Below are 13,745 nucleotides of genomic sequence, written 5' to 3' on the forward strand. Positions count from 1 at the left end.
TTTTATGTCAGGGAGTTGAAAATCTTGGCTCTTACAAGCTGTGGATTATGACTGTGTACCACAGACAGCCAAGGGGAAAAAGCACTCTGAAATAGTGCTTAGGAAGATGACTGTGATGTCCCAGAGATTCTACTGGTGGGTGGGACTAGGTCTGAAGACAAGGAGTTGTTTGGTCGTTGTGGCCACCTCTCAGTAGCACTTCTCACAGTGGGATTGGGATTGTCTCCCTTGCACAGGGTTTGGAGGATGTGAGTGTAACTCACACGTATTAATGTGAAGGAAGCCATCTCCTATGAGCCTGTGCTTCCTTCTCTGTGCCTCTTGTGCAGCCTGGGCTGTTGCCCAGAGCTTTGTTGTAGTTCCTAGGTCTGTGTTGCTGGGGACTTTTTACCTCAAGAAGTGTTTGGTTTTAGTCTTCTTATGGAGTCTTTATTCTTTCATACCAGGTACTTTAGTGAGCCACGTGACCTTGCGCCTGATGAAACCAGAATGTGAATTGGATGAATCCTGGTGTCAAGAAGAGCTGCCTACTGCTCTGAACAGAGTTGTTAGCTTGCTGCATGCCCATACCATTCCCAGCCGAACAGGCAAGGGAGACCCAGGTAAAAATCCTTCTGACACACCTCATCCCACCCTCCAATAACTCTGTGAGCTGCTTTAGGTTTGTTGGTTTGTGTAATGTTTTATAGTGAGACTTCATTTCTCTTCTTTTTTTTTTTTAAATAAGGTAAGTCTTCATAGAGACGAAAAACCTTAAGAGTTGTTTTTTGTGCAGGTAGTAGTAGAAATGGTGTTACAAGTACAGTAAGTGTAGCAATGAAATAACAGTGTTTTTTCTTTAAATGGTTCATACAGAAATAATAGCAGTGAAATTAAGGCTCACCTTTGCCAAGGACAGTTCCTACCTTTCAACACCACTTAGCATAAGTGATTCAGTGAGACTAAGTAGAAAGACAAAATAATTGCTTGTTATCTGTGATCTCAGCAGTGAAGTGCCTGTGGCCTCTGCTTGTTTGCTGTGTAGTGCTGCAGTTCATGAATATTTTATTCTGGCACGGTTGTAAAAGCAGCATTAAGATGAAGGCAAGCACCAATATTTTTACAGTGCAAGAATATGATGTGGGTTAAAATGAACCTTTTTTCTTGATTTTTTTTTTTATTTTATTCTTTTTCACTGCGTTAGTTTTAGTCTAGATCACTTCCAGAATCTGCTTCACAATGTGATGCACAAGTACTTGTACCACTACATTGAAGACAATAGCATAGAGGAGGGAGGGTAGGTCTGCTTCCTTTGGAGGCTGTCTTAGAGCATCTGGTGTACTGTAGTGATAGAGGTGGTTCATCTGGGCTTTGGATCAAATCAAAAAGCTCAGTCAAAAGCTGCTGTGGTAGATGGTTTGTATATTTTAAAGGAAATGTAGGGTTCTCCTTGGTCCCTTACCTCTGCAGTTCAGTTCTCGTACTGTTCCGTTGCCAGTCAGATCCACAGTTGTGTGACTGTGGCCCATGTGATCTCCACAGCTGAGTAGTAGCAATTGACCGTGTTGAGCACCACTTCTGTGATAATTCAGTGATTCATCTCAGTGATAATTCAGTGTTTCCACTATGTAATTTATTTCCATAGTAAGTGCAAGTTCATTAACATTTGAATCATTTTCAGGCTTATTTTCAGAAAGTAGTGGAAGTATTTTCAACCCTCATCCTTCAGTATTTCTTACAGTGCTTCAGTAAATGAATATCCTTTTTTATTGCCACTTCTGCAAGAGAAACAAAGTAGGTTCCATAGCACTTTGTTGGACAAGCCATGTTGTATTCCCATGTGATTTTTTCCTTATTTTCAAAGTTCTTTGGATTGTAGTCCTGCAGTGTTATTTACTAGAGGTTAGTTTCTTAGTTTACTGTGAGACCCAAGCGTGACCATGCCTCATTATGGTGTGGATGATAACATTAATCATTTATTGCTCAAATCCCAAGACATCTTATTATATTTTTCCTATTGGTCAGTACCAACTACTGTGTTAATATCTTCTCAGATGAAGCTTTCTTCTCTCTGCTGCCTATAGAGAGACAGTTCCTTGAGCATAAAAATATCTGGCCAATAATTTAAAAAAAGCAAAAGAAAAATGTAAAAGCAAAGAGATACTGAGCAAACAGCGAGAAAATTTCACATCAGAAATGGAGGGGGCTTTACCTACGCTATTCATGTGAAGTAGTTAGGAGCTCGCAGTGTGTTTGGTATTTAATATTTCTCCCTTGAACTACTTTTGCAGTATCCATGCCCTACATAAGCTGACTTAATACTGCAGTGTTGTATCTGCAGTGCTCTTCATCTGCATCTTAGAAATTTGAAATCTGGCATTCTCTGACAGCACAGATAGGATGTAGAAAGCAACTCTTTTCCCTAGATGTCTAGTGCTTGAGGCTTAACTGGACTAACTGGAGGACTGGGAGAAGCATTTGTTATGTCCCATAGCCAAAAATGATCAAAATCTTTAACAACGGGAATCCAAAAGGGGAGTTGAGACTTGCACCAGAATTAGAGGAACCTCCTTCTCGAGAACACGGCTGAAGACTGGAATGACAGGTTAGCTAGGTTGGCAGGAAATATTTAAAGGGAATATAGCTGGCAAATGGGCCCATACTTTGAGACAAATGAACGTTAAAAGTGAATTAGTTAAATTATGTCAGGTCCCTGTGTGGATCCTCCTGCTCAGAAGTAAAATTGGCCATATTTTTTTAAAGTTTAGTTCATTTTAATTCTCAGAGTGTACACACAAACTTAATGTACTTTAAAGAATAGATTTTATTTCAGCTTCAGTTGTGTGGTGGTTTTGATTTTGTGTCCCTTCTTTGCCACCTGAAAGTATTTCCAGGATAGAAAAACATCAGTCTTGCCTGTTTGTCTACTTTAATCCATTGAGTTGTTTCGATTTCATTTACAGTGTCTATTCTCACACTGTTGAAGCATTGGAAGTAGCTTGAAATCCTAATGTGCCTTTAATTAGAGCCTGCTCATTGGTGTAGCAATCAACAGCAGCATTAGGTAGAATTGTAGAATCATTTAGGTTGAAAAAGACCCTTCAGACCATCAGGTGCTACCATTAACCTAACACTGAAATGCCAGATATCACTGTTGGAGCCGTGCTGCTGCTGCTGTTAAGCAAAGAGGCAAAGCAGTAGAGGCTAAAGAGAGGCCAGCTGTATGTGCTACTTTGAACAGGCTAAACTTTATCTATATGGGATAAGTTTAGAGGCACATGAGGCAGTGTCCTTTAAGCCTAGTGTTTCTAGGGGCATAGAAATACTTAGGATCACTTAGCGTGTTTGTACATAAGGCTGAAGCTGGCCATATCCATGATGCTCTACCAAGGTGTATGTTTTACACTAGCTGATACTATACAACAAAGACATGAGAGGGTCAGCTATGCTAACAGGATTGTTTTTCCTTTTCTCAGGTGCTGCCCCATTATCAGCTCCAGCGTTTTCCTTAGTCTTTCCTCTCCTAAAGACTGTTATGACTGAGACACCTCATGACAGTGAAGACAAGGAGGAGTTTCTAGTCAAGATTCTGCAGATCTTAACAGTCCATGCTCAGCTGAGGTCATCAGCAAATGGCCAGGTGTTGCTGGTGGATGAGGTAAGAAAGAGCTGCAGGGATCAGATGACCTTCAACAGTTACTCAGATGAGGCGTGGGATAAAACAGCTCGTGTAAACTGGACAAAGCAGATTAATTCTGTAAGTTAAAGTGAACAATGTAAGATAGTTTTCTGTCACAGGTTTTCGCTACCTGTCCAGCTTTAGGTTTTTATTGTGATTTTTATATGGAGTGCTATACACAGGCAATGTACTTAGGAGTCACAAGACATAAGGCTTTGTTTCCTCTCTACACCTTTTCTCCCCCCTGCCTTTCAGAATGGCCCAGAGTTGCTGCCCCGGAGGGACATGCTGGTTCTGCTGACCCAGGTGATAGGAACGGGTTCTCCACGGTTGCAGGTGAGTCCTTGGCTTCATAACCACAGTCAGGATTCTGCCTAAGCTTTATCAACATCTAACCCACCAGGTTTAAGTCTCTGAGGCTGGTGGTTGATACATTACCAATTTTCTCCTATGCTTATGGTATTCTTGGGATAAAAGGCCTTTATCTTTTTTCTTGTGGGTTTTATTGCATCAAACATATTCTTCAGTTTTCCACGGGTGCCATTTTATTCCTTTTCTAAATCCTTGCTCTGGCAAAGAAGTTTAGTAGGTGCTCCCCTGAATAACCAGGAGTAAACTTTCTTCTAAGGGAGGAGATGCCTAAAAGGTCAAGAATAACAAAAAGGCAAAGAGTTGGACTGAACTCATCAGTTCTCATTTTTGTCACCAACTCTTGTCACTGTTCTTTGAGAATTTATTCTCCTCAACCCCCACGCTGTGCTTGGTTTGACCCAATACACAGAAGCAGAAGGCAGCGGTGGAATCTCTGATACATCCTCATGGCATTTTAGGTTTTGGCTTCCAATGCGCTGACCGCCCTGTGTGCGAGCAGCAGTGGGGAGGACGGCTGTGCCTACGCGGAACAAGAGGAGATCGATGTGTTACTTCAGGCTCTGCAATCTCCATGCATGAATGTTCGAGACGCAGCGCTCAGGGTAGGTGGGAATTGTTCAGGGTTGCACTGCATCCCTTCATGTTTTGGAAGGTGAATTTTCTCCAGCACTGATGGACAGAGGCTTCAGCTGTGATGCTAGTCCTTGGGCAACGTGTCAGCAGGAGGAGACAGTAGCTACTGAACAATAATGCTCTTTATGCTAGATTTATCTTAGAAAAAGTACTCTGGGTCTATCTACACCTTTGTTTTGTTAAAACAGGTGTAATTATAACAACTTAACTCCTTCTATTTGCAATTGCATAGAGCTTAGTCTTAAAGAGAGAAGCTGTCAAAAATTGCTATGTCTTTATTGGGCCCAGTGTCTTTGGCAAGCTCCAACCTTGGTAGCTTCTGAGAACATAAGACAAAGAAACTAAAAAAAACAAGGATGCTTTGGTTTCTTTGCTCTGGAACAAATTTCAGCTCAGGTCACCTGAGCTGGCTTCTCTGTACTTAGGAGCAGAAAAGACTGCAGCCACCAGAGCACAACCTAGGGCCTCGTTGCCTCTCTGCAGCCTGCATCGGGAGCACTACTCTTGAGTTTCACCATCTCGTGTATTAGCAACTGGAAGCCTTTTATGAGCACTGGCAGCGTGCTGCAAAAGCAAACGTGAATTTTGACACTTCCAGCCACTGAAAGCTTGCCTTGGCAAAGGTTTTGAGAGTTGTAAAGTGCCTGTTTCTGAAATCAGATCCTTGCACTGATTCTTCTGTAAACTAACTCAGGGGCTGATGGAGCTACAAATGGTTCTGCCAACCCCAGACAGCGATGAGAAGAACGGACTGAATCTGTTGCGTCGCCTTTGGGTAGTAAAGTTTGATGTGGAAGATGAGATTCAGAAGTTGGCAGAGAGGTAAGAGTTCTTCCTGGCTGAGTGGACTGTAAAGGGACCTGTCTTCTGCTCACCTTGTGGAGCTCCACTGGCAGGGGCTTTGCCTCCCACAGCTTTAGGTCACCCCGATACTGCATACAGCAGTGGCTTCTCTCACTCAGGGGTGATTGACCACCTCTGTGTGTGTGCTGCAGGTTGTGGGAGTCCATGGGTCTGGAGCTGCAGCCTGACCTCTGTTCTCTGCTGATCAAAGATGTCATCTACCATGAAGAGGCAGTGAGACAAGCAGGTGCTGAGGCTCTTTCCAGAGCTGTAGCTCAGTATCGAAACCAAGCAGCAGAGGTCATGAATAAACTAACAGAGATTTACCAGGAGAAGCTGTATGTAAGTAGTCTTGTCCTAAGGGGTTGACAGGCACAAGATATGGCTTTATTTTCTCTTTTTTATAAATCACTTTTCCTTTTGTCTGTCTTGAGGATGTGCATAAAGGCTGCTGTTGCTGTGTTTGAGCTTATCACAGACTTTAAAGTCTTGAGCCTCAAGTTATCAGCCAGTAGTGGCAGCATTGTACAGGTGGAAGAGATGCCTTAGGTGATACAGGAATATTGTAGCAGAGCAGGGTGAGGCTAAGCTTAAGCTAGGTCTCTGCTTGGATAAATGGTATTGCAGGTGTGGCTGACAGTATTCTCTGCATGTGTGTCCTTGGGAAAGGCATCCTGAGTGAATTTTTGTCCTTGCAGAGGCCACCTCCAGTTTTGGATGCTTTGGGACGAGTGATATCTGAATCACCGCCTGACCAGTGGGAAGCAAGGTACAGTCATCTTCAGATCGATCTCATCACTTCCTGTGCATCCAGATTATTCCAGATTTTTCTTCAGAAGTTCAGGCAGTGGAAAAATAAGGGAACGTTAAAGGAACAAAATATATGCCATTGTACTGACTTGCTGGTTTCATGCTTCCTTCTGGTAGAGACTATTTGTGCCCCTCAAGCAGACTGGGTAGGCCAAACTGAAATGCTCTTAGTTCCATTAAAATATTGGATGCTTTCTTCTCTGTGTCCTCCTGATAAGAACAGAGTCTTTCCCACTCAGATTGTCTGACTTTTGTTCACTACCTTTCTTTTGTTCACTACCTTTGTTTCACTTACCTTTCTTCTTTAGTGCTGATGTACCATGTTGTAGAGCTGCTGTGTTTTAGCAGTAGAATAAATGATCCTGATGTCTGTCTTTGGCCCAAGTGTCTGTAATGCTTAGTCAGGATAAAAGTCACTGTATGGCTGAAGGATTGTTGTCCTTTTGGCAATCTGCAGCATGGGGTTATGTACTGAAACGCACGCAGGTTGGGCACTCTGAAGCTCTTTGGTTTTGTAGTGGTTCTCACTCTCAGTTTCTGTAATGTACAACTGACAGCAAATGTGACTGTGACCTCAAGCAAATTCTGTGAAAAGACACTAAGCTCACAAGCTGCCGATCTTTACAGGTGTGGCATAGCTTTGGCACTCAACAAGCTCTCACAGCATCTGGACAGTTCTCAGGTGAAGCCCCTCTTTCAGTTTTTTGTGCCGGATGCTCTGAATGATCGCAGTCCTGAAGTCAGGAAGTGCATGTTAGATGCAGCTCTTTCAACACTCAACACTCATGGCAAAGTAAGTCTGAGCGCTTTTTTCTCTAACAGTGGGGGAAAATAAGATGGAATGAAAATGTGGATACTGTGTTGAAGCCCATAGATTTTTTTCATTTAAATAATTATTTTTGATTTCTGAGTGGTTGCTGTTACTTGTAACAGCTGAAAACTTTCATGTAGTAGGAATTTTTGTGTGTTCGCAGTCATTCTGTTAGTGAGTAGAGTTGACTAAGTGTAGTTCTTCCCTGTTATTGCTATAAAAAAGAAATAGCCCTAAATTAACTGGAGTTAAAATGGTATAAAACTAGAGTAATAACAGTAAAATCAGACCACAGATCTTTAAATCCTGGGAAGGTGACAATTCCCTTTCAGGCCTCATGCAAAACGAAACATGGAAGCTTGCCCATCGTGCTTAATTAAACTGGAAACAACTGAAGTCATTCAGAGAATTGAGGGCTGTCCCACGGCTCATCCCTCTCCTCATTCTCCGCATGGCTCATCCCTCTCCAGCAGTGTTAGATGGGGGAGGTGTGCAGGGTGTGAACTGCTTGGCTTCTGATTTCCTTATATGTGCCAGTCACCTCTTCTGGACAGCCCTCTGCATTGCTGTTACGCCCAAGTCAATTGGAGCTTTTTTATGTTACTTATTCTTTCCCTCTGTTCCTTAGAAAAGCAGTGTGAAGTTTGTTTGAGGTTTCTGTTCTCCCTTTGCAAATGGAGCAGCAAAGGAACAGGCGCTGATGTTTAGGCTCGCAGTCTTGCCTAGTAGCTTGCCTTCCTTCTAGCTCAATGCTGACAAGTTTGGGGGTTCTAATTTTTAAGAGCTAACTTCTCTCTAGCAGGAAATATTTGTTGCTTGTCGGGATGGCACAAGGTTTTATGTGATGTGACACATTAAATGAACTGTAAATACAGCGTAATTGTTCAGTTTGTTGGCTCAGAGAAGAACAAACAAGTCCACTGAGCATAGCAGATCTCATTCTGAGTGGACTCTAGTGGCAAGCTCTGTGGTTTTGTTTTTCAGGACAATGTTAACTCTCTCTTGCCAGTGTTTGAAGAATTCCTGAAAGATGCTCCTAATGATGCCAGTTATGATGCTGTCAGGCAGAGCGTAGTCATTCTGATGGGTTCACTGGCAAAACATCTGGACAAGAGTGACCCTAAAGTGAAACCAATTGTTGGCAAACTGATAGCAGCCTTGTCCACACCGTCCCAGCAGGTAGGTGCCTTCTTGGAGGAGTTCTCATGTGCCATGCAGAGGCAGGTTAACACTGCGATATTTCAGGGATGTCAGAGAGGAGAGGTGGAAAATGGCTCTGGTGACAGAAAGCTCTCATTGTGGGTGCAGTCTAGGGGGAAGTTCTGTTGGTGATGAATATTTTGTGATCTGATAGCTGGTGGATTGTTTTACAGGTTCAAGAGTCAGTGGCAAGCTGTTTACCACCTCTGGTGCCTGCAATTAAGGAGGATGCTGGAGGAATGATACAGAAGCTAATGCAGCTGCTTTTAGAGTCTGATAAATATGCGGAGCGCAAAGGTGCAGCTTATGGGCTGGCAGGCCTGGTGAAAGGCCTTGGCATCCTCTCTCTCAAGCAGCAGGAGATGATGACCACATTGACTGATGCTATCCAGGACAAGAAGAACTTCCGTCGGCGAGAGGGTAAGGGACAAAAGCTTTTCCCTCCAAATACTTAGTATTTTTCTTGTATCTACTACCACTGTGGTCAGATCGAATGATACCTGAACCCTGTGTTTGGTTTATCTACGTTTATTTCACTAAAGTTTGCAGATAAAGAAATGGGAAATGTCTCTCATGAGGCCATTGATTGTGTTTAGTGCCCTAAAACTGCTCTTGGTGGAAGAAGGGTTTCTGGTTCTAGACAACATTGCTGCACCTTTCATTCCCATTTCCAAAGGCAGATGTTGCTAGGGTCACTGCTGCTTTCTGTGAGACTGTATATGTTCCAGATGGGCTTTCACAGCCTGCTTGTTCCTTTTGCTACTGGAGCATTCCTGTCCTTATTTCTGCTTACCTAAGCTAGGACTCAGAGGGTTGTTATATGATTTTAATGCTACTTGGCTTCTTGTCCTTTCTGACACCAGAAATTGTACGGGTATTTGGCAAATTCCTCTTTCCATCCCCTTTAAAGGAGGCTGTATTTTCCTCTGACTGTCCTTTTTGTTTCTTTAGGGGCTCTGTTTGCTTTTGAGATGCTCTGCAGCATGCTTGGAAAACTCTTTGAGCCCTATGTGGTTCATGTGCTACCTCACTTGCTGCTTTGTTTTGGAGATGGGAACCAGTATGTGCGAGAGGTAAGGTGCTTTAAATTCTGAGAACAGAGTGTTAAGAGAGAACTGGAGTGGAATGGATATGAATACTGTTTGTAACTGGACAAATTGAGAAGGTGGATCTGTCTCTTGAGATACTACTAATACAATTTGATCTTCTTAATAACATAAAAGCACCTTAATTCATTGGCCATTATTTGGGAGCTACTTGGCTAGCTGCATCACTGTACTTTGACACTATTTTACGTGAAGGCTTTATTCCCATTAAATCTCAGAGGAAGGAAAAAACATGCGTTGTGACACAGCTTGTAAATGTTTTCTTCTCCTTGGAGGCTGCAGATGACTGTGCCAAAGCTGTGATGAGCAACTTGAGTACTCATGGAGTGAAGCTGGTTTTGCCATCGCTTCTTGCAGCGCTGGAAGAGGAATCTTGGAGAACCAAAGCTGGTACGGAGCAGTATCTGACTGACATGATTGAGAGTAACTCACTGTTTCCTTCACTGTTATTGCCCTTGTTTATTCCTTCATCCCTACAGATGGCCGTGGTAGTTCATTGTCCATAAGGGACTGTGGAACTTAAAACTTTTGAGTTTTCTTGACACATTTGAGCAAAAGGACCTGGGGGTGTTTGTGGACAGCAGGATGACCATGAGCCAGCAATGTGCCCTTGAGCCAAGAAGGCCAATGGCATCCTGGGGTGTATGAGAAGGGGTGGTTGTAGGTCAGAGAGGTTCTCCTTCCCCTCTACTCTGCCCTGGTGAGACTGCATCTGGAATATTGTGTTCAGTTCTGGGCCCTTCAGTTCAGGAAGGACAGGAACTGCTGGAGAGAGTCCAGTGCAGAGCCACAAAGATGATGGAGGGAGTGGAGCATCTCCCTTATGAGGAGCGGCTGAGGGAGCTGGGTCTCTTTAGCTTGGAGCAGAGGAGACTGAGGAGTGACCTCATTCATGGTTATCAATTTGTAAAGGGCGAATGTCGGCAGGAAGGAGCCAGGCTCTGCTCAGTGATGTCCAATGACAGGACATGGGGCAATGGGTGCAAGCTGGAGCACAGGAGGTTCAATTTGAATATGAGGAAAAACTTATTCACTGTGAGGGTGACAGAGCATGGCCCAGACTGCCCAGAGAGGTTGTGGAGTCTCCTTCTCTGCAGACATTCAAAACCCGCCTGGCTGTGTTCCTGTGTGACCTGGTCTGGTGATCCTGCTCTGGCAGGGGTTGGACTGGATGAGCTTTCGAGGTCCCTTCCAACTCCTAATGTTCTGTGTGATTCTGTGTGAGCTTCTTTCCCCCCAGCAGATTCAAGAGACACTTTGTACCCCTCATCTCTCTAGAAGTACTCCAGAAGCTGGAAGTTTTCCCCTGCTCCTTTCCTTTCCCTAGTACAACAAAAAAAAACCCAACAGGTTTTAGTGTCCTCGAGTGGCTTAATGCATTTCAGCCATGCTGTGTGGTCTCTGCCTGGTCATACCACTTACAGATTTGAGTTCAGGGTAACCGTAGTTATCTCATATCTCCTCTTAATGCTGTGTTGTATTTTGTATTTTGTCTTTGGTTTTGTGTACTTCCTGCACAGGATCAGTGGAACTGCTGGGAGCTATGGCGTACTGTGCTCCCAAACAGCTCTCTTCCTGCTTGCCCAATATTGTGCCGAAACTGACTGAAGTGCTCACAGATTCCCATGTGAAGGTGCAGAATGCAGGCCAGCAAGCTCTCAGGCAGATTGGGTCTGTCATCAGGAATCCAGAGATCCTGGGTAAGAACTCACTGCATCTTTTAATGCCAAAGAGTGGTCCTCACATGACCGTGGTTTATAATTGCAAGGTTCAAGTTCACTGTGTTTAGGATTGAATCCAAATTTCTATAGGAACTAAACTACTTCTAGAAAACTATAACATGAAAGCTTAACAGTAGCTGTCTTCCTCAAGGCTCATTGAATGCTCTTTTCCATTTTGTCAGCTAATGTTTACAAGGTTTACTCTGTTCCTGTGCTGCTAGTCACTTTAATAGAAACTAGAACATCCCAATAAGAGACCACCAGCTCCCCTGACATACATGTTTGGTTTATGTACAAATAAAGTCTTTTCTTTCCTTTTTTAAAAAACACTCAGCAATTGCTCCAGTTCTGTTGGATGCTCTGACCGACCCCTCCAGGAAGACCCAGAAGTGTCTGCAAACTCTCCTGGATACGAAATTTGTCCATTTCATTGATGCTCCATCCTTAGCCCTGATCATGCCCATTGTTCAGAGAGCTTTTCAAGATCGTTCCACAGACACCAGGAAAATGGCTGCCCAGATCATTGGGAACATGTACTCCCTGACTGATCAGAAGGTGCGGTGCTAAAAAAGCTAACTGCCTGCAGTGTTCACTGTGTAGAAGATAGCAGGGCAAGCACTAGAGAGAATGTACTTGCTTTTGAGATTTTGCTGTTAGGGTAGCCAGTATGAGAGTCCACATGGTTTCTTTAATTACCTGTATGTAAATGAACAGATAATGGCTATAAAGACAGTGACAATTCTCAGGTGCTTAAGACTGTCAGCTTTGTACTTTGGTCATCTACTTATTACTAGATTTATCCCTGCAAAATGGTCTTGTCTTTTTTACCATATCAGAAATGCTTTAACAAACAAGCAGAAGCAGTACCAGTGAAGCATAGATCAGCTGCTTACAAAGGGATCCAGGGTTTGTTTGAAAAGTATTTGTAGAACCTCACTGTAGGCTAAAGATCTGTGTTTAATTTTTGTGCTGATAATCTCCACCTTTAAACCTTGTGTAAATGTTAAGAGTGTTGGGTTTTCCTTAGGTACAAAGTGCTAGGTTGTGGATGAGCATCAAAAAGGTTTTGTGTGGTCTGCATGAAACTGGTGGTGTTTCTTGGACTTGCAGAACAATTCAGTGTGGTTATTTGCAGGATGGTAAAAGCAACTAATTAAACTCTCAGGATGTTAAGGATGATTGCTAATAATAATGCGTGAATGCCCTCTACATGAAGATGAGTTAGGTTTCTTTCTTGTTTTGAATCTAGTTCTTACTCTTTGGGCTTTTTGTTTCAGGACCTGGCTCCTTACCTACCCAGCGTGACTCCTGGACTAAAGGCGTCTCTGTTGGATCCTGTACCTGAAGTAAGTCTTTTGTACAAGTACAGTTTGTCTTTCAGTGCGTTAGGTTCAACTTTGTCCTGATCTCCTGTAGATCCATGACCAGGCTGACACACCTCCTCTTCAGTGACTTTGACTGGGTATTTTGCACATCTCCGTTCCTCTTGTCTGTTAGGTACGTACAGTGTCTGCAAAGGCACTGGGAGCCATGGTGAAGGGAATGGGAGAGTCGTGCTTTGAGGATTTGTTGCCATGGCTGATGGAGACACTGACATATGAGCAGAGCTCAGTGGATCGATCTGGTGCTGCTCAAGGTGAGGACAGCTGTGTGTGAATACTGAGCTCAGACTTTCTCTTGTTAAATCGGATCAGCTGCTTGTTTCTTATGTACATCAGCTCTATTCTATGCTTTTTTCCCCCAGGTCTGGCTGAAGTTATGGCTGGTTTAGGGGTAGAAAAGCTGGAGAAACTTATGCCAGAGATAGTAGCTACTGCCAGTAAAGTGGATATTGCTCCCCATGTACGAGATGGCTACATCATGATGTTCAACTACCTGCCAATTACCTTTGGAGACAAGTTCACTCCCTATGTTGGTCCCATCATTCCTTGTATCCTTAAGGTGCGTAGCAGAGGCCTGAAGAGTTTTATTTATTAGAGGATTAAAAGAAGCATCCAGAGTATTTTAAGCATAATTTACAGTAATTGTTGGATGTACAGAGACTTGTCCAGCATTGCTGTACTAGATAGATATATATAAAGGAATTTAAATTATAAATTATTTCTTTTTCCAAATTATTTGCCTGCTCTCTGTTGTTTGTAGTCACTGGTAATTTCTTGAAATTCTTTGTGCATTCACAACTCTACAGTTCATTTACTTTTCATGGCTGAGAGAGAAAACATTGTTCTGTTTTCCTTCTGTTGCTCTTGTATATTGTGCTGAAAAGAACCCCAGCTTTCACAGATACTTTTCTCTCTGTTCAGGCACTGGCAGATGAGAATGAGTTTGTGCGGGACACTGCCCTGCGCGCTGGCCAGAGAATCATAAGTATGTATGCAGAGACTGCCATTGCGCTGCTGCTGCCACAGCTCGAGGATGGCCTGTTTGATGACTTGTGGAGGATAAGGTAAGGGATAACTGGCGTGATGTGGATTTCCTGGGAAGCAAAAGCAAGTTTCTCTTTTTGGTTGTGATTTGGCTATGATGCCGTATAGCACCGAGTCTGAGAAGCCCTGCCAGCTGTGAGTCAGGTTTCCTGGTACCTGCAAAGC

General features: G+C 43.3%; 1 protein-coding gene across 1 annotated transcript in view; it reads left to right on the forward strand.

Moving 5' to 3' along the window:
- GCN1L1 (GCN1 general control of amino-acid synthesis 1-like 1 (yeast)) overlaps positions 1-13,745 on the forward strand; it is a gene marked incomplete at its 5' end in the record, with an annotated part of 42,158 nt that overhangs the window by 14,871 nt on the left and 13,542 nt on the right. The window contains 18 exons of the mRNA XM_010183616.1: positions 447-602; positions 3,456-3,637; positions 3,914-3,994; positions 4,489-4,632; positions 5,358-5,485; positions 5,659-5,848; positions 6,205-6,275; positions 6,944-7,109; positions 8,112-8,306; positions 8,501-8,747; positions 9,279-9,400; positions 9,709-9,823; positions 10,954-11,133; positions 11,489-11,709; positions 12,432-12,500; positions 12,652-12,790; positions 12,899-13,095; positions 13,458-13,600. Coding sequence (XP_010181918.1) covers positions 447-602; positions 3,456-3,637; positions 3,914-3,994; positions 4,489-4,632; positions 5,358-5,485; positions 5,659-5,848; positions 6,205-6,275; positions 6,944-7,109; positions 8,112-8,306; positions 8,501-8,747; positions 9,279-9,400; positions 9,709-9,823; positions 10,954-11,133; positions 11,489-11,709; positions 12,432-12,500; positions 12,652-12,790; positions 12,899-13,095; positions 13,458-13,600 — 2,746 coding nt within the window. The remainder of the gene's footprint in view (positions 1-446; positions 603-3,455; positions 3,638-3,913; positions 3,995-4,488; positions 4,633-5,357; positions 5,486-5,658; positions 5,849-6,204; positions 6,276-6,943; positions 7,110-8,111; positions 8,307-8,500; positions 8,748-9,278; positions 9,401-9,708; positions 9,824-10,953; positions 11,134-11,488; positions 11,710-12,431; positions 12,501-12,651; positions 12,791-12,898; positions 13,096-13,457; positions 13,601-13,745) is intronic.

Source organism: Mesitornis unicolor, unplaced genomic scaffold (genome assembly GCF_000695765.1).
Source record: "Mesitornis unicolor isolate BGI_N332 unplaced genomic scaffold, ASM69576v1 scaffold8664, whole genome shotgun sequence".
Classification (NCBI taxonomy): domain Eukaryota; kingdom Metazoa; phylum Chordata; class Aves; order Mesitornithiformes; family Mesitornithidae; genus Mesitornis; species Mesitornis unicolor.